The sequence below is a fragment of the Pimephales promelas genome, chromosome 21, assembly GCF_988280905.1.
Source record: "Pimephales promelas chromosome 21, fPimPro1.hap1.1, whole genome shotgun sequence".
In the NCBI taxonomy this organism is placed as follows: Eukaryota; Metazoa; Chordata; class Actinopteri; order Cypriniformes; family Leuciscidae; genus Pimephales; species Pimephales promelas.
In genome coordinates this window covers 20704072-20729403 of record NC_142789.1, presented here as the reverse complement: position 1 = coordinate 20729403, position 25332 = coordinate 20704072, and the positions used below count along the sequence as shown (strand labels likewise).

Here is a 25332-nt window from a genome sequence, read left to right as displayed (position 1 = left end):
ACTGCAGAAATAAATAGATGAATGTAACATTAGGTAAACAAATAAAGGAATTAACTTCCTGATAAGACCCATAATCCTGACTGTATTTTTGTATTACTGTTTTTCCTTTTTGTATTTCTTTTTAGCTTTATTCTTTCATTTATTTTTATATTTATTCATAAATACATACATTAATCTGGAAATATACATATACATTAATGTGGGATTTATTAAATATAAATGAATGCATACATATAAGAATAATTGAAAGATTAAATGAATTAAAGTAAAACAAAAATTGGAAAATAAATGCAGAAAATAAAAAATGTGCCCTGTGTGAATGGCCCCTTACAACACGGAATGATGTCATAGCATCATAGTAATCGATTTTAGTGAAAATATGTTTAGTACCCTTTAATGGACCATATTTTTCTTTAATTTAATATATAGGTCCAATTGTTTTTGTTTTTTTTAATCCAATCAAGATTTAATGTTCACATATCTGTTTATTTCATGAGTAACCATGCATGTAATACACAGGAAAAAGCATAGATGTCCTTATCCCAGATGTCCACATACTAGGCCTGTATCATTAAACATGGAAGCAACTGAACTTAATGTGAACTTTTAAGGTTGCACTCTCACATTAACCTTAAAATCGAATTCATTTTTCATCAAAGTATTCTGTAAACTCAAGTCTTGTATGGTGCACATGCAGCTGTCGCAATAGGTTATAACAATCAGCTTGTTAACTATAGCCTGTTTTTGCTCAGCAGATCTAGGTTAGCCATCTTGCTTTTTCAGTAAAAACCCGTTTCTGATGGCAAGACTGCCGTCGACTGGATGTTCATGGCTTTGAGAAGCTTTTGCAACACTCAAGATGCTGTAGCGTTTGAAGCACCCTACAAGTTTGCATTTCCTCACACTTGTGTATTTGGTGCACTCACCACGGAGCTTTGAAATCGCTTAAGCCTTTGTAATCCCAGTTTCCTCCTGAAGAGCACACGCAGTCCCTTGGTATTTTACCAACCTATTTTGAATGTGAGGATCTGATGCTGTCACTGACTTGGTGGTCTATTTCTAGTATCTGAAGCTTAGTTCTTCTGTTCCTGGATCACCATCATTGTCGATCCTGGAAGAACATTCCAGTAAATCAGATTTGAGGGAAAAGTTTTCATTTAATGTCTAGTTTAGGGTTTGGTGCTTCTACATCAGTGTTATTCACCTATCATTTCCCTCTGATTTTAGAGGTAAGTTATGGGTGGTTGGGTTTAGCGATAGGGATAAGACGAAATTTTCTGACAGGAAAGCTGTTCTGGGACCAATAAAATATGTTGATTAACTTGGAGAAATCAGGGTGACCTGTCGACAGATCCATATATCTTTCTCTATGTGCTGTGGGAAACCCATAAAAAGCTCTTTCTCTGCCACAAATATATAAAATGGATGGGAATGTGAACTTTGGGTAAGACTTTGGAGGGAGACAGCAGTGATCAGATCTAGATTGCTGCAAAAGAAGACAATCAGAACAAAACTTCACCTCGATGTTCCTTCAACAAGTGTGAAATGTTGCATTTTGTCTTCCTCCTGCTTCAGATATTTATTTTGCTGAAATCAATTGCTTCCAGGTGACTTTAAGATTGTGGTTTGTGAAATTATTTGATTATATTTTTGAGCGCTTTTCTTGAACAATGTCTAAATGGATGATGATCGTCAAATTGTGCTCGCTTCCAATCAAGTCAATATTTGTTTCTATTTTAACTAACATTAAATTATATTTGTCGCCATTTGCGACAGAAACCTTGCATGAACTTTAGAAATAGTCATTTTTAAAACTTTTTGTGCTCTAGCGGTTAATAAACAGAACTGTCTGCGTCTTGCTCTCTATTTATGTCTATGAGTCACCACTCACTTACTGGGCTACTCCGCGGTGGTAGGAAAAGAAAAGTCAGGATATAAGACAAAAACGCGGTTTGGAAAATGTTTTCATGATGTACTTGTTCGTAGTAAAAATTTTGAACACAAAAAAGTCCGGTCCAATCCCAAGGCGTCATATAATTGATGTTTTTGACATTGCATCTACATCCGACGCACAAGGCACCCTTTAGCGTCAATATGAGACAGGCGCCTCCTAGTGGTCTTCCCCAGTAACACTACCCCAGACCTAAACCTACCCATAACCGAAGCGTGTTATATTGACGCTAAAGGGTCCCATGTGCGTCAGATTTCGACGCAATGTCAAAAGTGTCACCTATAAGACGTCCTAGGATGAGAATTAGTTGTTAATTTGTAAATTCATCCATGGTTAGTGTGCTATTAACACTGTAGATATTTTAACCACAATGTGTACAATCTAAAAGTACCATTATTTGGCAACTTTACAAGGGATCAGGAATTGTGTGGATTTTGAAATGCTGCATTGACCAACAGAAGGCTGTTTAGCTTAGTTTAGTGACTGTGAGATGTGCTTTATAGACAGTTGACCTTTTTTTTACCAGTGAAATTTCGCTAATGTGACCACACTTTGATATGATACAATGCTATTTTAACTTATATACAATTTCATATTGCATCTTTTCTGTTTTTCAAATGATGTAACATGGTAAGTGTCAGCAAGAATACAACATAAAAGTCCTTTTGGACAGAAATGTATCTTTACATTGTGTTTAATGTGGGATTTTTCTGCATATAGTGTCTGTAAAATATTCCTTCTGTGCAGCTTTTCTGACAGGATATCAAAACTCTTCATGTGGTTATAAATAACATGTGACTTTTGTGTTCCTCCACTTGAAGCCTGTGCTTTCTTTTCCTGATATGTTGAATCAGTATGATCACAAATTATGAACAGTATGCTATGTCCTGTTGTGAACAGGGTGTTAAAGAGAAACTTGCTCCAACTGCAGCAGAACAAAGTTCTCCATAAGAAGAAACCATGTCAAATCAAATTTCTTCATCTTCTAAAACAAAATATGTTCCAGGTGACTCCAAGGAACCTTGTAGAAGAGCCTAAGAACAATTTAATGCAATTCAGTGGTGCCCTGGATGCCACAAACTGTCCATGTTGAATGCAGTGTAATATTTAGCGCACAGTCTCAACACTGCCATTGTTTTGGAAGGGTTAGATGAGGTCTCGTTCTGAACGCTGCATTCTTCTCTCTATAATGATTCAGCAGGCAGAGCCATATCAAGAACAATTCTGCTGAATCTGCTCAGTATGTTGATCTTCACTAGCATAATAATACGCTATATTGTGAACAAAGTGATAGTTTCAGATCGAAGTACAGATTCATATCAATTGATTACATGTAATGTAGCTATCTTGTTTTGGTTTTTTTAAATACGATGTTGTAGAGAAGGGTTTTCTTATCCATGTTCTTATCCAGTTAAATAACAATTTGTCATATATAAATCTATGTATGCCTCTCTTTCATGTAGTGGAATAAAAATGGTTAAATTACAAATTCCCAAAGTATGCCAATAAAGGCAGACACCTCATGTTATCTTCTCTTGGGACATATATAGTACAAGCACACGTCTAGCACATGTTGCGCAGAGGTTGTTGGGTCAAGCAGAGAAACTATGTCCATATGTGGAACATGCATTACTCTGAGAGGCATATGTCTCACTCTCTCATAACACATTATATTTATGTGGGGAAATGCAGGGACTGGATTTATTTGGGATGTGGACTGTTGTAAGCATCTGGACCAGAGACAGAAGGAAATCACAGGCGTAGACATCTCTCTGAGAACAGAGGAAGGGCTCTGCATATGTATCGGACAGGGTGATGAATTATCCTAAAATATTTCAATTCTGTTTTTATGACTGAATACACGTTTAAAACAAACTGATCATTTTCTCTACATGCTAAATGTATTTTTAGACCTGACATTCAATAAGAACTGAGATCAAGAGTTCCTCCTAGTGGCCGACATTACAAGCCTTCATAATAATAATTTGGGAGGAAAAGGATTCCGATTAGGAATTTAGTGCATGGTTTAGTACTTTTTTCTTCATAATTTACTCATCATGTTACACCTGTAAGTCCTTTATTTGATCTCTTCATGACATTATCCATTTCAAATATTACTTGTCATGTTGCATTTTTTTTTAAATCATTTTGTTAATTATTATTATATCAGATATATGTTTAAAGAGAGAAGATGAAATCTCATATCCAGGGCAATTTTTGTATTATAAACAGAATATTTTAAAAGGTCTGCCCTATATATCAGTTCGAATGAAAGAGCAATATTTTTTTAAACCAAATAACAATTTGGATAATGTTTATAATCTGTTTGTCTCTAAAATTGCTGCAGGTTAATTTTCATAGACATTTGTTGATGTTTCCCTGCAATATGTTCAGTATCGACTATTTTACATAGGCTATAGATAAAAAAATGTTCCCCTAATTTAAAGAAGGTTGTCACAAGGTGTTTTACTTTTTGTCAAAATTAGTGTTATTCTTTAGTCTAAATTTGTGATTTTCCCATGAGAGCATTTAAGAGCCTTAAAATTCAAATGTTTGCTATAGTTGTTGGATAAACAAGTGAACATAAAACCACAATGGAATAGATTAACACATAAAAAGAAGCTACAACTACAACAAACAAAAAAACAATGAGCTCTCCACTCTTTTTAATATTGGTCAGTTTCATATGTTGTCATTATTTATAATTTATTAATTTCAGGTCAAAACATTTGGGTCATGTGAATTTGTTTTAAAACGGTCTCTTTTTTGGGGCAATAAATGTAAAAATATTCAGTAGCTTTTGTTGTAGCTAAGACTTTAAATATAACTGACCAAAAATAAACAAACCTTGAGAAATATTCACTAGAGGAAAAAAAAACTAAGTGTAAAATGAAACATATTAGTTAAACCATATACAGGCACATTTCGAATACTGAAGAAGCTGATTTGTGATGGTCCAGGTTTCGCCAGCTTTCCTCTCACCAATGGCCCATCGTGATGGTTGTGTGCCTCTCCCAATTCTGCGACCCGACCGACCAGTTACATTGGGGAAGCTCTATAGCTGTAGTCTCCATCCGCCATTTTCAGCACATTGGAAAGCAGGTAGACCAAACTACACAGTGCCGGTAAAAAAAACAACAGGTAAGTGTTTAAGAACACCATGCTCACATTTTTATTTCAATCAAGCCTTTGCTGCATGCACTGAACGGCTGGGAAAGCAGGAGGACACCTTGCTCGGAGTGAGTTGCATCGGGTTTGTGCACTTCTGAGTTCTCGGATTGATGATAACAATAAAATCTGTTTGTCCTGCCAATCCACAAAGCAACTCTAGTGCTCTGTTGAAACATTTAAGAGAACTTTTTCTCTCATGAAAGATTCCTCAAACGAACATGTGACCATTAGAAGAGTCTTTAGCACGATGTGTGTTTGTTTGCCTGAGAAAGTCGGGATACACAACCTGAACAGCTTTGCACGAGCTACAGAGTTAATTCACGATTTAACATCATCTGGTTTGCATGACAATATTTTAAGCACGAGGATACACTTTCAGTCTGGTTTGCATACGACCCGTAGTTGTTTTGCGATTTATTTTTTTGAAGTTTATTATAATCATGTTGTGCCCATTTAAGTAATGTATGTCTGTGCATCACAATCCACCGACAAATATCGTTTAAGTTTTTGCTGGTGTTTCTTTTAAGAATTTGGAAACTTTTGGCTGTTGGTTAAACCATCTTTTGCTTTGGGTGCTGAAACGCCTTCTTTCTTTGTCCCACAGCCACCGTCTGTTATTAACAAAGATGACACCACAATGAAATGCATCTCATTCATCTCCTGGTTTTATTCATGCCTCGCAATCTTTTTCGCATTCTTGCTTGTAGTTTCGAGAAAATCTGTTAAAATACAATAAACAGTTGTAGGACAGTGGAGGGTGTACAGATGAAATTCATTTGTAATACTGGGGTGAACTTCAAGATGCACTCAGCAATTTTTGCTAATCAAAAAAAGTTGAACACTTTTGAGAAATATCATTAAAATGATATTCATTCATATGATTTAAAGACTGATATTAGCATAGAGCTGCATAGAGTGGGTCGCACACTCATTTTGATGTTAAGAATAATAGGCATTATTATTGTATCTTTTTACCGTTGTATTATTACTTTGCTTTATATTTAATATGATTATTTTTTTTGTGTGTATTTGTTTTGTCTTCCATTGAAGTGCAATAGTAACTGCTTCATTTATTTGATCCAAAATATGGCAAAAACACTAATATTGTGAAATATTTTAACAATTTCAAATAACTGCTCTATTTGAATATTTTTAAAAATGCAATTCATTTCTGTGTTGGTGAAGCTACATTTTCAGCATCAGTCTTCAGTGTCGCATGATCCTTCAGAAATCATTCTAATATGATGATTTGATGCTCAAGAAACATTTATTATTATTATCAATCTTGAAAACAGTTCTGTACAATTTCTTTTCAGGATTCTTTAATGAATAGAATGGATTCAAAAGAATAGCATTTATCTGAAATAGAAAGTTTAGAGAAACCATACCTTAAATAGAACCAAACCTTAGAAAGGAATTAATTACAAGATTCCGACTTGTAAAAAGCTTACACGTCCTCATAATTACAACCTACAAACTCTGAATTGTCTCAGAGCTCTGACTTTTACCACGTGACTGCTGTAGATTCGCTTGTTCATTGATAGTGCTGCCATAGAAATCCAGAATTCTGAGTCTTGTGGACATCACGACAGGTTGTCATCTTGTAATTACAGTAATTACGACATGCTGTGGATACAGATAGTGTACTAAAACAGGTATATGGGTATGTGTAGTATTAAAAACATAAATTAATGGGAACAGCTATGGTGTAAGTAAACAAACCTCATGCATCCAGACCAATAGGTGTCAGTATAGTGTTCAAAACCACCGTTAATATTGGGTAACAAATGGTATAGAAGAATGCCGATGTTACGACGTCACGTTGTAGGCCAAAACTCGGAAGTGAGTTAGCATTTTAGCACTCTTTTCTTTATTTTTTTTAAAATGAATTTCAAGAATTACAATTTCAGTCAGGGGTAGCATTTTAGCACTCCCTGTTGCCTCGCTGTAAAGTCTATGGGATTTTTTAATGGGTTTTTGCTAAATCGCCTGAAATAATGTGAACAAAGCCTCTAAATATTTTCACGTATTGATCTATAATATAAAACACACAGTTATAACCCGCTTGTGGCTTTTTAAACTTTATTGTTTCTCCTTGTGTTTTTAAAAACGTTATATAGGCTTCAAAATGTATACATTTTGGATTAACTTGTAAAGATTATCTTGATAGACAAAACGTGCAAGTATCACAACTCTTTGTTGAACACAGATCTTATGTTTTGCGATTTTCCAAAAGTCTATGGGAAAAAAGTGCAGAGATTTTCGATCAAGGGAACCCATGCGCCGCTAGCTTCCGAGTTATCCTACAAAGTGACGTCATCACTTCGGCAATATATTGGTAACAAAGAAAGACCCAGTTTATGAGCTTAACTTTAGAATGATCGAGTGCACCTTCAAGGATTAAATCGAGGAATAAAATACTGGTGCCAAAAGGTATATAAAGTTGGTAGTTATTAAAGTTATTCCACACATTTATGAGACTATGGCTTCAGAGGTCACTACTGCAGACTAATCATTTTTTTGCTGACAGATAATAGAATAAATCCTTAATGACTGCAGTGTACTTCAGCAAAAAGACTATTACTGACCACAAGAAAAGCTCTTCTGTGGCTGTGTGACCACACGTAGGCTTCTGTAAATTGGAATTCACATCTATTTTTATTCATTATACTGAGATTTGAGTGTAAGGATGTCATGAATTATTTCTGCAAGCATCCATCTTGTCAAATTAGAGGGGGGAGTTTGAATCGGATGTTTAAATTTGATTCCAGCAGCTTGTTTTATCACACTTTCTGTTGTGCATTCATGCTCCCACCCATGTGAATGTAAAAGGCAGCAGAAGCCGAGAATCTGTCTCCGACCTCCACACTTATGTAACAGTGTCACATCAGAGAGGCCCCTTGTATGTCATGCTGTTTTCTCAATTTCCCCGCATTCTCTGTAGCTGTCATCCAAACCTGATGACAATGTTCTACTTACCGTCCTGTCAGCTCTCGTTATTGCTCTGTTCTTATGCTGTGAGAAGAATTCTCTGCAGACCCACAAAAAAATGGATCATCATTTGTCTGAACTGATATTTGCACCTGAATGGCTGACTGAATAATGTTTTTTTTTTTTTGTTTCTCGGAGGAGGCTAGGTTAATTACACATTGAGTGTGTAATGCTGGTGTGGCCCCTGGTAATAGATACTGTTTAAAGTCTAACCACACCTGTTAGATCATCACCATTTGGTGTGAAATACACCTTGAGGGTGACTCACCTGAGAGATGATCTCGGATGTTAGAAGAGCAGCTTGATTATTTGTTGAAGTATTTTTTGTATGAATTATGCTGTGCATATTAATTATATACACTTTCATTCATTTCTTTTGTTTTTGAAAGGAGTAGTTCACTTTAAAAAAAAACTTTTGCTGATAATTTACTCACCCCCATGTCATCCAAGATATCCATGTCTTTCTTTCTTCAGTCGAAAAGAAATTAAGGTTTTTGATGAAAACATTCCAGGATTTTTCTCCATATAATGCACTTCAATGGGAGCCAAACGGTTCAAGGTCCAAAAGACACTTTCAGTGCAAATTGCAAACTGTTCAAAGGGCTTTAAACGATTCCAGATGATGAATGGTCTTATCAAGCGAAACGATCGCTCGTTTAAAAAAACAACAACAAAGTTTAAGTTTTATAAGCTCAAATGGTCACCTTGCTCTGTTCTGTGATGCGCGTTCGTGACTCTCCTATTCAGACTCGTTCATCAAAATGAACAAATCTTTTTTCGTATCATTTGGTTGATTCAACGAACGAAATGAACGAATTGACTTGGAATAAGATTTGTATGAACGCGCATTATAAAACTTTATTTTTTTTAAATGAGCGATCGTTTCGCTTAATAAGACCCTTATTCGTCGTCTGGAATCGTTCAAAGCCCTTTCAACAGTCTGCAGTTTGCTCTGAAACTGTCTTTTGGACCTTGAACCGTTTGGTTCCCATGAAGTCCATTATATGGAGAAAAATCCTGGAATGTTTTCATTAAAAACCTTAATTTCTTTTCGACTAAAGAAAGAAAGACATGGACATCTTGGATTACATGGGGGTGAGAAAATTATCAGCAAAAGTTTTTTAAAAAGTGAACTACTCCTTTAAATACTTGCAATACTGTGAAATTCTTGCATTTTAAAATGTAATTTATTCCTGTAATGTCAAAGCTAAAGCTGATTCTTTGATAAATTGAGTTTTTGAAATTACAGCATTTATTTCAAATTCTTTATAGTCAGGTCTGTATTTCCAAAGAAAACTGAAAAATGTTCCAATTATGAAAAATTCATAACGACTCCAAACGTTTGCATGGTAGTGTAAATAAACAAAAAGAGAATATTTCAGAGACTTTGAGTTTAGTGCGGATTATAAAGCATGTCTATTCATGCTTTCAGCTTTGGGATTGCTTCAAAACAAGTTATGCTTCACAAACATAGAGGATTATTTGTTCTACATGGGTAAAATAACCACTTCTATTTTCTGTTTTACAGAATCCATGAAATAAGAAAAGTCTTTGGAGTCTCAAATTCAATCGAGTGTTAAATCCTTGCCGCAGGTATGGTCGAAAGAATTATTTTCCTGAAGTTGTATAAATGCTTTTCCTCTCAGAAAATTCATACTTTTGCTTTAAAAGCAAGTACCATGCGTATTAGTTATGGTGATACAGTTAAGGAACATATTGTAAAATCGCCCCCTTTTGTTTTTGAGGCTGTAATGGCTTTGCCTCAAGGAGCGTATGAAACCTTGGATGACATCCCAGCCCATGTGTGGAAAGGGCTGCCAAACAGCATGAAACTGGGACCATCAGCTGTTAACCCAAATCGCATTGGTGAGTAACAGCGTGGCTGAGTACTTGTAAATGATGCTGTTGATGAGAAATCATGTTCATTATTGCAGTATTGTATTTTTTAACTCTGCTTGCTGAAATACTATGAGATGTCTAAAGTATTTGACTTTGAATTTACAAAGTTTGCCTGTTTTGCTCTACAACCGTCACTTTTGACAGTTGCCTTACAGTTTAGCTGGTCAGCATTTTGAGAATGTTAAACAATTGAGTTGCACATAACGTAACTGCAGTCTTGTTTTGTTCTACGTTTGAATTGGAGAATGTGCAGTACGCTGTGATGCTGCCCTAGAAATATACAGATAAATGTTTAATATCGAATGCTCCAAAAATGGAGTCTCAGGAGATCTTAAAGTGGCTCATTCTGATCCATCCAATCCATCTAATAAAACAGTTTTATTTTGTTTTTTTAATGTTTGAATGGTGAAGAAAATAAAATTCCCAGTGTTTGCTCATATTTAATTTCTCGGGACATGCTGTCAATATCTCTCTACAGGTGTATGGGCATCTAGATTAATACCTAAAGGCAAAAGGTTTGGACCATTTGTTGGAGAACGAAAGAAGAGATCTCAAGTGACAAGCAATGTTTACATGTGGGAGGTATGTATTAGGTATCCCATTCAGCAGAAGTCTGAATACACTGGTCAACACAAAGCATATTTGGACCAATATACAGTACCATTCAAAAGTTTGGGGTCAGTAAGATTTTTAATGATTTTGAAAGAGGTATCTTATGCTCACCAAGGCTCTATTTATTTGATCACAAATACAGTAAAAACAGTAGATTGCTGTTTAAAAAAAAAAAAAAAAAATCTAAAAATCTTCAGTGTTGCATGGTCCTTCTCAAATAATTTTAAAGGAGTAGTTCACTTTCAAAAAAAACTTTTGCTGATAATTTACTCACCCCCATGTCATCCACGATATCCATGTCGTTCTTTCTTCAGTCGAAAAGAAATTAAAGTTTTTGAAAACATTTTTCTCCATATAATGCACTTTACTGGTAGCCAAACGGTTCAAGGTCCAAAAGATAGTTTCAGTGCAAACTGCAAACTGTCCAAAGGGCTTTAAACGATTCCAGCCGATGAATGGTCTTATCAAGTAAAACGATCGCTCATTTAAAAAAAAAAAAGTTTAAGTTTTATAAGCTCAAATGCTCACCTCGCTCTGTTCTGTGATGTGCGTTACTGACTCTCCTGTTCAAACTAGTTTATCAAAATGAACAAATCTTTTTTCGTGTCATTTGGTTCATCCAATGAATGAAATGAACGAATTGACTCATTTTGAACAAATGAACAAGACTTTGAAAAGACTATTCCTTTAAAGGGATAGTTCACTTTGAAATTAATTTTTCATATGTTTGAGCTTACCTCAAGGGCATCCAAGATGTAGGTGTCTTTGTTTCCACAGTATTTTCAATTTTGACATTTTTCAGTCAAACCGTTGTTGTCTGCCAGTCATACACTGGAGGCTAAGGGGGTCCACCAAAAAGCATGTATAGAGAAGTCAAAATTAAACATGATTTAATGACTCGTACATATAAGTACACATTGATGGCCTAAGACACGAAACAAGCGGTTTTTGTGAGAAAACAAACAGTATTTATATCGTTTTTACCTCGTGTAATCTGAAGTGATCTGAATCAGTTGTGCAATGTCCAACTGAACTGAACTGAATCAGTTCAATGTTACGCTGGAAGTGATCGCTTGCGTGTGACGTCACTCAATATTTACACAGATTTCGGAAGTTTTACCTTTTACTAAACATATTTAGATATACCGAAATCGTCTTCCATTGTGGTTTCCCGTATAAATATGTTTAGTGAAAGGTAAAACTTCCGAAATCTCTGTATAAACAAAGAGTGACGTAGGCACGCAAGCGATCACTTCCGGCGCATGCGCAGACCGAAGCGCCCGTGCCGTCAGATCATTTTGTCATGGCTATGATTACAAGAGGTAAAAACGATATAAATACTGTTAGTTTTCTCACACAAACCGCTCGTTTTGTGTCTTAGGCTATCAATGTGTACTTACGAGTCATTAAATCATGTTTAATTTGGACTTCTCTGTGCATGCTTTTTGGTGGACCCCCTTAGCCTCCAGTGTATGACTGGCAGACAACAATGGTTGACTGAAAAATGTCAAAATTGAAAATACTGTGGAAACAAAGACACATACATCTTGGATGCCCTTGAGGTAAGCTAAAACATATCAAAAATTAATTTCAAAGTGAACTATCCCTTTAATATGCTGATCTGGTGCTCTGCTGCTTATTTTTTTTATGGTGAATAGATGAATATAGAGCTAAAAAGAAACTTTTGTTACATTTATAAATGTATTTACTGATATCTTTGCTAAAGAAAACCAAAACAATTTACTGACCCCAAACCTTTGAGTGGTAGTGTAGGTTTGAGTGGTGGATCTTAATGAAATGCATATTGTTCCACAATCATTAGGTATATTTTCCAGCCTGGGGGTGGATGTGTGTTGATGCCACAGATCCAATGAAAGGAAACTGGTTGCGGTATGTGAACTGGGCACGCTCTTCTCAAGAGCAAAACCTCTTTCCACTGGAAATCAACAGAGCTATTTACTACAAAGTGTTAAGGGTAAGAGCTGATGAACTGGTTCGATTTTCACCATGTTGATTTCCACCAATTAATGTTTTATGAATGTAAAAAGATTAAGCCTGGAGAAGATGCATACAGCGGTGTAGTGCACTAGTAAAGGGGTTTTCAAACTTTTTATGGTAAATATCCCTAAAATATGATTCCCTTCCCTTTGGGATCAATATATGACTTTTGTAACAAGAAATTAACACCTTTATTCAGGACGCATTGAATAGACAGTAAAAAAGGTGACAGTAAAGACTTACATTACAAAAGATTTGTGTTTCATTGGTGTTCTTTTAAATTTTTGTATTCATCAAAGAATCCTGAAAAAAGTGTCATAGTTTTTAACTTTGATGATCATAAGTCTTAAAATCTTTCTTGAGCAGAAAATCAACATAATATAATGATTTCTGATTAATCATGTGACACTGAAGACTGGAGTAATGATGCTGAAAATTCAGATTTGCTATAAAAGTAATAGATTACAAATAACACTTGGGTGTTTTAAAACTATGTTGTATGTACAAACTAATACTTTGTAAATGTAAACAAAATGTAAAATAATTTCTTAATTCTCTAGTGTTAACTTAATGACATAATTTTTTTTAAAATACTACTATTAATGTTGGATGTATAACGCAAAGAGATTTGGTCTTATCACAGTAATTAGATATTGTTTTATTATACGTAGGAAACGGCAACAAAGATAAACCATGTATTTTCTCTTACAACACAAATACAACCTGTTCATGAAAGAATGTACATTGCAAAGGAAGGAGAGATGAATGCTTTTACATAATTTAATTTAGTTATTGTTAAAATAGGGCTGTCAAGAATAGCCATGACTAATATCATGATTGTATTGTTGGTTTTGTTTTTTTAATATTTTATTTTTCACTGTAATCTTCCCAGCCCCCTATTGCAACCCCCCTGGGGGTCCCAGGACAGTTTGAGAACCCCTACACTAGTTTATAGATGCACTCAATGGACTAAATAAAACAAAACTCCAATTTTAATTGCATAGCGTGGCATGGATATTTGAAAAGTAGTAATCTGGGACAAAATCCAGCTTACATTTATGCACATTAAACTTGTGTAAATATTTTATAGATGTACCAAATGAAATTCCTTTTTTTCCCTTTTAAATGCATCTTCTACATTTAATATACTTGACAGATGAACAAAGCATATTTAACGTCAATTAAAATGTTATAAAGCTTGCTCATACGGCACTCCTGTTTGTTATTGGGATCTGTTTCTAAATGCCTGACAGAGCGTCTAGGCCTAGCTAGTATTTCATCCTATGGCATACCAAAAACCTCGACTCTGATTGGTCCGTCTACTCTCCGTCAGCCAATCGGACCCGACGAAGAACTTCTAGTGTGGTACAATGGGGAAGACAATCCTGAGATAGCAGCTGCATTAGAGGAAGAAAGGACTAGCAACCTGAGCAAGAAGAGTTCACCTAGAGCAAAGCGAGGTAAAATGAAAACACCACCTCTTCCTGCTACTACCTGCAGTTTCACCCACGATAAAAATCAGTGTCTAATTAGTGTCCGAGAACATATGTTTATTCTATTCGGAAGTATTCGCAGTCGTTAGCTGGAGCTAGCATGTTAGCCACCTGGCTATTCTCCCATTTTATAGGAAGATTATTTAGAAACCGGAATTATAACTTTAGATGACGTTCTGATTTAAGCAGCTTTGTTTAACAGAAAAACACACCGTGACAGAGCCAAAGTTCGATGAATATAATGTACTCTTCCTCATGTTGCTGAACGGCTCAGTTAGCCGCCTTGCAGACTCGGACCTTATTTCAGTGCCTCAAACTCCACGAACTTCTCGCCTAGAGAGCATTTTGAGCATCACGGGCACGGTCCAGCATTGCATTCAGCACGTTTGAAAGATTTCAAACCCGCCTTTGATGCCCAAACATGTCATCTAGCCTAGATAGACAGCTCTCCATGTTATTGTTTGGAGACACAGCCCTTGTCTGTCAGAGATGACCTTCGAGACCCTCCTCGCAAAGCATTTTGAATGAGACCTAAATGAGCCATAACATAAATACAAAGTTTCACCTCTAAAAGCTCCTAGTATGAGTGTCTCATTTGTTTGTTCGTCCATCCATAGCTCATTTTTTTAAATAATTTGTCACACATCACTGTATTAAGTTCGGTGCGGTGCCTAAGCTTTTACGTGTTTTAATAAACTTTTACTTATTATACTTGTATTACACACATATATATTTGACTTTAAATGTATATATTTGGTCTGAACTGTCTTTAATAAGTCCCACTAGGTGAACTTAGGTGAACTGTCCCACCTAAAAGAAGAGGAAAATAGCATTTGCTGGTCGTTCCATTGAGTATATGGTCGTTTGACTTTCCCCTTTTCAATGACAAGTGCTGCATGATGGTTAAATTTAGCACGCAATATTTTTAAAAGAAAGGTTTGACATGAGTAAAGGAGTTCTTGAAATATTTGACCCCTTAATGAGATCCAAAAGTTTGCTGTTAGGGGAAATTGTTTGGAGTTTTGAAGGATATGATGTTTTCTTTGTTTGTTTAAATTGTATGTTGTAAATGAGAATGTCTTTTAGCCTTTAAGTTTAGTGCTAAACAATTTGACAGTGAACCTTTTGCTGTTATTAACAAGTCAAAGCACATTATAACTATATTATGTGCATATCAGCCCTTTATCTGACAAAAACCACAGTCAAATGACATCGTAAAAATGTATGGGTACATTAAGGACAATTGCAGTTACCATGTTGTTTTGGGATTTAAAATATGCAGTGGTTAATTTTGTTTGAAAATGTTCATGATGATTGTGTACATGAAATGATAATAGAATAGCATTTAAGGACAGAGTTGGGTGTGGATATGTGGGAATGACTACTTGACAAGTGTGGTCAGATGACCAAGTTAGCAGCATGTCTGTTTTATGAATTGTGTTTTGTATAAGATGTTCCCAGATGACCTTGTCACAAGGACAGCAGCTGATAGCTGGTTTCTTTGCTTGGCTGTGACAATTTCTGTGATCCATTGTGTAAATGTATATAAAAAAACGTTTAGCCTACATGTCATTATGCAGTATTTATACTTCATCAAAGCAGGGACAGTTCACCCAAAACAGAAATATTCTGTCATTTACTCACATCATGTCACTCAAAGCCTGTACAACCTTTTTCTCTTTCTATGCAACACAAAAGGAGATTTTTTTAAAGGATGTCTCAATTTTTTTTTTTTTTTTCACCCATGCAATAAAAGTCAATGTACTTCAGAATATCTTGTTTTGTGTTCCACACAAAGTCAGTCATACAGGTTAGTTACACCATGTGAGTGAGTAAATGATGAGAGAATTTTAATTTTTTGGGTGAATCTATCCCTTAAACTTAAATTTTCGCACAATGCTGAAGTTACTGAGACGTCAGTCTGGTTTTGTGGTGAGCTGCTAGTTTAGAAAAGAAGGCGGTGGCAGTGACATACTTGTTTTGGATCTTGCAGGTTATTCTAGTTAATGTACCAGATGTTCTTACAAATCTTGGTTGTTCATAGTTTTCAGTTTATTTATTTGTTGCTCTTTGATGAAAAATCATTGCATTAAATTATTGTACAGGTAGGTTTTGACTTTGACGGCCATGAAAGGAAACATAAACCTTTATTAATTGCTTTTTGCTGGCTTTACTAACTCTTGAAGGTTGTCTCCTTTTTTATTTTGTATTTTATTTATTTATTTATTTTTTACTAAATACATATTTGTTTCTCCCTAAAGCAAGGAGGAAGCTGTCGGAAAAAGCCAGACAGGCTGATTTGGGTGGATTCTGTGAACCGAAGAAATCGAGTGCCGCTGAACCCTTATTCACAGTGATGCGGGACTCAGAGGAAGGTAGGTTATGCTTTTCATCTGCCTCTGGCAGGGATTTGTGCTGTTCACTTCACAAGTCTTTCAGCTCAATCATAATATTTTTTGTTATGGTTAAAAGTAGGGCTCCTAACAGTTATCAATTAATGTGTCATTTTTCAGTGGTTTAATGGATTCAAAAACACCAAATTTTATTTATTCTGTGTTTGAATGAAAAGCATGTTCTACATCTTGCCCAAAATTGTCTTCCAAACAATGTGCAAATTGAATGCTATGAAAACAATTGGAGTGTAGGCTGTAATATATATTGTGCAAAGTAGTTTAATATAAATATAAAATATACCTTTTACATTTAATTCTCTCATTAAAAGACCAAAATACTAGCCTGACTTTGTCATACTCATATTCTAGTGAGAATATGAGTCTGAATCTGCTCCATAGGGCTTTGATTATGAGGTCTTAACCGAACCAGGAAAAAAACAACAACCTCTGCACTCAATTGGATAGTCGGTAAACCTACAACCAATCAGAGCAACGCAGTAACTCAACAACTTTGCATAGCGCAGTTTTCAGCTACAGAACTTACTTATTTTAGAAGTAAAATAACGAGTGTTGATTCTTTTACTTACTCCTCCATGTGTGCGACCAAAGGAGAAACCACAACGACCACAGGCTTTTTTATTATGTCACATCTTCTTAGCAACTGTCAGAGCCAGCTGATAAGTTGCACTTTTGCCTAATCAAGTAGGAAGGACTGCAAAGATATCTTTCCGATCGACAAATCAGCAGCCATATCACCCTGTAGCCCAAGACTGGTTGCCCACTGAAGCTAAGCAGGGCTGAGCCTGGTTAGTACCTGGATGGGAGACCTTCTGAGAAAGCCAGGTTGCTGCTGGAAGAGGTGTTAGTGAGGCCAGCAGGGGGTGCTCACCCTGTGGTCTGTGTGGGTCCTAACGCCCCAGTATAGTAATGGGGATACTATACTGTCAAAAAGAGCACCGTCCTTCGGATGAGACGTTAAACCGAGGTCCTGACTCTCTGTGGTCATTAAAAATCCCAGGATGTCTTTCGAAAGAGTAGGGGTGTAACCCCGGCATCCTGGCCAAATTTGCCCAGTGGCCTCTGTCCATCATGGCCTCCTAATCATCCCCATCTATACCAATTGGCTTCATCACTGTCTCCTCTCCACCAGTAAGCTGGTGTGTGGTGAGCGTTCTGGCGCACTATGGCAGCCGTCGCATCATCCAGGTGGATGCTGCACACTGGTGGTGGTTGAGGAGATTCCCCCCTCTATGTGAAGCGCTTTGAGTGTCCAGAAAGGCGCTATATAAATGTGATGAATTATTATTATTATTAAATGCATTGATTGCAGTTCTCTGTTTGTCTATAAAAATTAATGCGCTGTTGATTTATTTCACAACAGACGCGACAGGGGAATCTATACATATCAATTCTCCCCTGGCAATTTGATTGGCCCGAACGTTTCTTGTCTGATCATAATTACTCCTCAATGGATCGAGTCCAGACCGAACTTCCCGACCAAAAAATGTTGTGGGTGGAGTTCGGGCTGGCATCCAGGCTACCAAAATACCATTACATGTAAAATTTTAAACTTAAAGTTAATGTCCAACAACTATTTCACCAAAAGGAATGTTTCAGTCAGAATTATTGCTCTTTTATTTATTTTTTAAAGGACGTCCACACTTACAGTTTAATTTAACAGAGACTTTTTTGATTTGCATACATTTCTAATTAGTGGTGCACGATACATCGGCCGCCAAATTAATATCGGCCAATATGGTAAAATTTTTATGCATCGGTATCGTTCCGATGTCAAAATTGGGCCGATAATCATTCCTGTGTATTTGACGTGTGTGAAGAGGGGGATGTTTGTTTTTACACAAGCGCATGCATTACAAGCGTAAGTCCTTTGAGTTTAAATATCTGTCAAACTGTATTGTTTATGTTTATTTTTAATTATATTTTAGTGTAGCACTTTGAGATTTGGTGTCAAATGTAAAGTGCTTTTCACAGGCAGTGTTTAGGGGCAGAGCACCAATGGTGTGAGGACCCTTTTTGAATTGCACCGTTTATATTTTAAATATATTTTTCTTGTGATTCAGGGCTTAATGATGAGGAAAGACCATCTTCACCTCCAGAGTTGGAACAGATTGCAGTTTCCCAGTCAACTTCTATAGAAAGTGAAAATCCTGTCCTATCTCACACAACAGAGATGAACCAGAGGGAAGGATTGGATGAGGAACATGTAAAGGTTGATGGGCAACTGTTAAATCAGTGCCCACAGCACCCCTCTGAGGCAGAATCGGTTGATGGGAATGAAAAGTCTCTCCAGCAATTACATTCGGGTAAACCTGCAGAAGAAAGCTCTGAGAGTCCACTGTGTGATACAGAGTGTATATCTTCTTTAGCGAATGCTGAGTTGGAGGCAGATGGGGATTTTGAGGAAGACCCCCAGGGAGAAACGTACCCCTGTCAGCACTGCGAGCGTCATTTCTCCACCAAACAGGGCCTGGAGCGCCACACTCATATTCACACTACTTCAAACCTTCAAACTCATACGTTTAAGTGCCGGTACTGTGCCAAGCCGTTTGGCTCTCAAGTAGGCAGGCGCAGACATGAACGTAGACATGAGAATGGAAGTAAAACTTTAAATAGGCCTGGGGCACTCAGCGGAACAGCGTTCCTCCACAGTCCTACAATGCCCAATGATTCTGCTACTTCTGGCAGTGCGTCCACTCCAAGCCATGCGGTCGTTATGAACACACAGAACGGTCCTCCTCAGCTAACCTCTGACTATTTGAAAAAAGAGCCTGGTGTTGAATCTGACCGGCCTTTTATTTTAGATGAGAATGGGGAGTCAAAAGAGCTTCATCCTTGCAAGTACTGTAATAAGGCTTTTGGCACACACACCAACATGCGCAGGCACCAGCGTAGAATCCATGAGCGGCATCTAATGCCTAAAGGTGTTCGCCGGAAAGGTATACTCCTGCAGGACGGCTCCTCCCAACACCAGTACCATGAACAAGGGCAGCCCGTTTTGCTCCAGGAAGAGTCACCAAGTGCCAGTCCACCACCCATTTATGTGCCCAGTGTGGAGACAGAGGATGAGGGAGAGCGGGAAGAGTGTATGGTTGATATCTCTAACAACATTTCTGAAAATCTCAGCCATTACATTGATGGAAAAATACCATCTACAAGCACAGTGAGCAATTGTGAGGTAATCGAGGTTGATTCAAGCACTGCAGCGTTGTTTGGCCTTGATGCTCTTATTTTGAGTCCCAAACAAATAAGTCATGCTCTTAAAGTTGAAACACAGACTTGTCCAGTGAAGGAAGTTTCATGCATGTCTCTGACAACTTCTAAAAGGCGAACTGCTACACCACCGCTGCTGCCTGCTGTGAAAGTGGAGGCTGAAACAGTGTCCTCCTCTTCCTCATTGTCCTCCCCTTCCTCCCAGTCCTCTTTGTTGGTAGGAAACATTTTCTCCCAGTCCACCGAAACGTTAGCTTTTCAAAAGGAGAAAACGGTTTATCTCTCTCCGAAACTTAAACAACTACTACAGGCTCCGGATGGTCAGAAAACAGCCATAGGTCTAATTACTGATAATAGATTGACCACCCCACTTTCCGTAACTTCACTGCCTGCTGTCCAAGGTAGGTTTAAAAGAAGAACCGCCTCCCCTCCCACAGCTTCACAGAGTAGCCCACCACAAAGAAATGACAACATGAGCTCTGTGGTTTCATGTTCTCTAAAGGTGCCAAAGATTGAGAGCCACTGCATGACTCATTCTTGGAGTTTGTCCAGCAGTGATCATGGGGACACTGAAAGTTCCCTGACAGGAAAAGACTGGTCTCCTTCAAGAAGTGGTGGGAATTCTTGCAATCAGCAGCCGCTTGACCTTTCAAGTTCTTACAGTAAAAGAGACAATAGTGTAAGCAGAGGATCTGGAGAGGCTGTGCTTGACTTAAGTATGAACCGTAAAAGTCCTGTTGACCATGAAGTAAAGACATGCTCAGCCACACTACCACCTCATGTGAAGAGGAAAAAACCTAATACCAGCATTTTAGAAAAAGTGTTAATGAACGAGTATGCTGGCCTAAACTCACCTGGAGAAGAAGGATCCAACACTCTTGGAAGTCCTGACGCCCTTTCGTCTTCTGAGAGTGCCACGTGTGTAGCCCCTTCTAGTCCTGGATCAGGATCAGAGCACCTTCCTTGTGAATCAACCTCTCCTCCCTCCCTGACCCCTATGACTATTAATCCATCCTCTCCATCCTCCTCTAGTATAGCTTCATCTACTCCCCCTCCTCCAGTCTTACCCACTATCCCATCTCCTCCGCCTCTATCTTCGCAGCATTTTCACATGTCAGACACCTCATCACCCACCCCTTTTCCAGTGTTGTCCCCTAAAATGTCCCCAAAAGCAGTTGATGGATTCGAGGAAGTGTCTGATTCATCTGCATTAACAGAATCATACCATGAAACATTAAATTCCAATAATGAATCAGACCAAACTGCTGAGCAATTAGACCGTGTGATTTCTCCACTGCCTCAGGATGCAAAAAGACATTGTACAGCAGATTCATCTTCAAAGTCAGAAACACTACTTGAGGGCTCAACCCATGATTCTAAGCCTCAGTTTTTAAGAAATGCAGACCAAGCAGATTCTTCTCACCTAGAGTGGGATACTGCTTCTGAAACCAGCCAAAGCCATTCCTTTGAAGGAACTTTCCCCCAAGACCTCAATATTAAAGCAGAAGATAGACACAAATCAGAGCCTTCTCTTTCTACAGTACAATCAACTACTAATGAATCTTCACCAAACCTCCTCAGTGAATTGTGTTCTCCACAAAAGAGTTCAGAGGTCGATAACAACTTACCTGAAGAGGATAAAGGGAAAAAAGAGGAGCCGGTTGATATAACAAATGGAGATGACACTTCACCTGGGACTCCAGTCAAAAATTGTGACGTTGAAACACCAGAGCGCGAGAATTTTGTCAAGAGTTTTGTGTGTAACGTCTGCAAAGAGCCATTTCGCTCCATCAAAGACCTTAGTGGCCATATAATAGAGCATGCGTCAGAGTGGCCTTTTAAGTGCGAGTTTTGCGTTCAGTTATTTGGCAATGCCACCGCTCTCCTCGAGCACCGCTCCTCTCTCCATGGGGTGGGAAGAATTTATGTTTGCTCCATTTGCTCAAAGGAGTTTGCCTTCCTCTGCAATCTCCAGCAACATCAAAGTGACCTACATCCAAGTCAGAATTGCAGTCACACTGCCGTTGAAAACGGGAAGCTCAGACCTCAGAACTACACGGATCCTGCTTACACAAATGTGGAGAAAGATTCTTTTGATGCTGAGGATTCTTTGGAGGAGCATAACAATGACACTAATAAGGTGGAAGGAGAGGAAAATGGCCATGAGGACCCTACAGAAGAACTATACACTACAATAAAGATTATGGCATCTGAGGCTGGTAAACCGAAAGGTCCAGATGTGCGGCTTGGCATTAATCAACACTACCCCAGCTTTAAGCCTCCACCTTTCCCGTACCACAACAGAACACCTGATGGCTCTGTTGCCTCCGCCACTAATTTTACCACACACAACATCCCCCAAACATTTAGCACTGCGATCCGGTGTACCAAATGCGGAAACAGCTTTGACAACATGCCAGAGCTACATAAACACATATTAGTTTGTGCTAATGCTAGTGATAAGAGACGCTACACCCCTAAGAAGAATCCCATTCCTCTCAAACAAGTTGTGAAACAATCTCCAAATGGTCTTTCCACCACTGGAGCTTCTACTGGGCAGAATGCCTTTCGCAGAATGGGTCAACCAAAAAGGCTCAACTTTAACCAAGATATAACCTCTAAAGCAAAGTTATCAGCCCTCAATAAAAAGAAAAACCAGCTTGTCCAGAAAGCCATATCTCAGAAGAACAAGTCTGCTGCCTCTGCAAAGAAACCGCCAACCCAGGTAAAAGAAGAGGAGACTCATGAGGTCCATGCATGCCCATACTGTAATCGAGAGTTCACATACCCAGCCAGCCTCGCTAAACACGTTGCTTGCAGTTGTCCACAAAGACCTGTTGCCAAGAAATTGAAAAAAGGTGCACTGATGCCTCAAGACAAAAACAGGAGTCTCCGGAGTCGAGCCAATGAGTCTGAAGTCAAACAAGAGGCAAGTTCTGGATCAAGCGCAAAGCCTTTGGGAAAAACCAGAGCCCGGAGCTCTGAGCCAATTGAGAATGAAGCTCTACTAGTAATTAAAGGAAAAGAACCTCAGGTACGTTCAAAGAGGCCAGCCTTGAACATGGACAACACTGCCCCACAATCTAAGAAAGGCAAAAAGAACAATGAGCCACTGACTTCCATAGCTCCTGCAGTTCCTGATGACTCTTCAACACATCCACCTTCTAAGATGCAACGTGGATCTAAAGAGGTTGTTGCCAAGAAGGAGGTTGTTGTCAAGAAGCAAGTTGTTATCAAGAAGGAGGTTGTTGTCAAGAAGGATGTTGTTGTGAAAACGCATCAGTCTAAAAAGGAGGAGCGTTTTTCAGCAAGGACGCGGGAGAGAAAAGGTGGGCCGGTGACACGCAGCGTACAGATTGCTAGTGCTTCAGCTCCTTTGGAAGTGAAGACTGAAGACCTCTCAAACCATGAACCAGGGCAGCCTGAGGTAATGCAGAAATTACATTGTCATATAGTTACATTTTTATAGTATGAGTTATGAGTTTTTGATTTCATGTTTTTTCTCTTATGTTTATTTCAGGAGTCTCAATTGAAGTTAGCCAGGTAGAACTCCACATTCTCTAAACGATTGCTTGAGTCAATGACTGGAAGGGGAACTTCTTTCAACTGAATTGGATTACCTTGATCATAGCCTTGAATGTTCAGGGGAACCAGGAGTTATCTATCTGCTCATCTTTTGTGTTAGCCCATCGGAAGTATCTTCTCTGTGCACTTTTCTAAATAATCCTTTGGATGTCTTACCCCCACCCCAGATGGACTGAAGAATATGATAAATAAATAAATCTCAATCAACCATAATATTACATATGTAATATTTATAAATATTGACCTTCTGGTTTTAAGATATTGCAAGAGGCAATCATTCAACAGTTTCTCTTTGGCCGATTGACCATGTTTAATCTGTGAGCTTTTCGGATTCAGCAGTCTTCTAATGCATGTACTTTTGTATACAGTATGATTGGACTGATCCTTTCTTCATGTCTGTACTCCATTTTGCCCTGCTCCTCTTTTACTGAGAGAAATTATTTGAAGAAGAGTATATATATGTATATTTAAGTAAATGTAATCCTCCACAGGGAATGTTTATCATACTGAGGCTCTCCTAATCTGTGAGGCTTTTTTTGTTTTTACTTTGTTGATGTTTTTGTTTATTTTGACACCGTTAATGAAATGAGCTGTTTGATACAGTCAGAGTGAGCTGGAGAGAACGGTTTGCTGTATGTAAAAGTTGTTCGACCTTCACCTGAACCAGCCAAAACCATAAGCCGTTTTATTCTTTTCTTTCTCTGTTTTTTTTTTCTACAGCAGATTCTACAGCAGGGCTGCTGGCCATTAAAATTACACTAAAACTTCAACTGGGAATGACGAACTGTCTTCTGCACTTGCATTAGATCAATTAAAAGTTGTAAGTGCCATTATTACAACCCAAATTATGTAATTGCCTATTACATACATATTGCATATTAGTGATCTGGTAAATCAGGTTGCTTGTTTTATGAAAAGCACTTTATTTAGGCTAATTTGCCTTTAATGGATATCTTAAAGTTTGAGGTAATTTTACAATATGTGATGACACCTGCTTGAAAACTTAAAACACCTTTAATTTTCACTGGTATGTTTATGCACATGTACGTCACACCCTTAGTCAACCTCAGAAATTTGCTTCCAGTTTATTAAGACCTAGTTAATGTCGCATTATTAGTATGATTAGCCGTTATTGCCATGACGCCATCACAAGCACTCAGACTTTTTGGTAACCAAGCATTACACAAATGTTTTGTTTTTTATTGTTTCTCATTTTATAAAATGAATAAGTCCTCTGCTTTAATATAACATCAACTGCACTTAATTCTTAGTGGTCTACCTCCTGGCAAGCTTTGAACTGATGCGTTTTCTGCTTTTGGACAGAGCAATCCCTCTCACTCCTAAGCCTGTCTCTGGCATGTCATTTTCACTCTACAACCTGGACAATGAGGACAGGTATCTAAACAAGATCTGAATGCTTGAAATGTTTTTTCAAGCAAGGAACTTGAAACAATTATTTCCATCTTGCAGTATGTCTGCTGTCCTGCATTGATATATTTTTGGGAATGAAATGTTGGCAGTGTTTTGTGATTATAAATAATAACCTTCACAAATGTAAAATGCATTGTCTTAATTGATATATTAGCATTTAGTTTGCTTCAGTGATACTACAGAATGTATACAGAGATAAGGTACCTGTCAAATTACTTTTTCACAAATGTCTTTTCAATTTTTAGTTTTGATCATATGCATATCACTATTCATTGACTGCATTGCTTACTGACTTGCATTACCTATTTCTGTTAGTACGCAATCACATTCATTTTTTTTTGTCCATGTCCGATATCAGTACGTTTTCTTTAAATCGCCTGGCTTGTGAAATTGAACCTGTCTTCTTAATCGAGAGCTTGATCTCTCTAGCATGATTCAAGTTTATTGTGGCTTTAAGACTGTTGTGTTTGACCATCAAAAAAGCCATTAGAGTGAAATAGAGTTCTCTTCTAGGCTAGGTAACCCTGACTAAATACTCATATAGCTGTAAGGACACTTCTAACCATCTGTCTTGCCA

At 37.7% G+C, this 25332-nt stretch overlaps 1 protein-coding gene across 1 annotated transcript; it reads left to right on the top strand.

The window, feature by feature from the left end:
• Window positions 1–4967: 4967 nt before the first annotated feature.
• prdm2b (PR domain containing 2, with ZNF domain b) lies at window positions 4968–25150 on the top strand. Its single transcript, XM_039673609.2, has 9 exons — window positions 4968–5092; window positions 9642–9706; window positions 9859–9979; window positions 10491–10594; window positions 12447–12599; window positions 13956–14082; window positions 16377–16490; window positions 18590–23166; window positions 23260–25150. Exons 3-9 carry the CDS (start codon window positions 9865–9867, stop codon window positions 23284–23286), a joined length of 5217 nt encoding a protein of 1738 aa, XP_039529543.2. The 5' UTR covers window positions 4968–5092; window positions 9642–9706; window positions 9859–9864; the 3' UTR covers window positions 23287–25150.
• Window positions 25151–25332: the final 182 nt, after the last annotated feature.

Coding starts and splice junctions, on each gene's coding strand:
- prdm2b (XM_039673609.2), top strand. CDS start 9,865: ATGGCTTTGCCTCAAGGAGCGTATGAAACCTTGGATGACATCCCAGCC. Junction 14,083..16,376: donor TTCACCTAGAGCAAAGCGAG/GTAAAATGAAAA, acceptor TTCTCCCTAAAG/CAAGGAGGAAGCTGTCGGAA. Junction 23,167..23,259: donor ATGAACCAGGGCAGCCTGAG/GTAATGCAGAAA, acceptor TGTTTATTTCAG/GAGTCTCAATTGAAGTTAGC.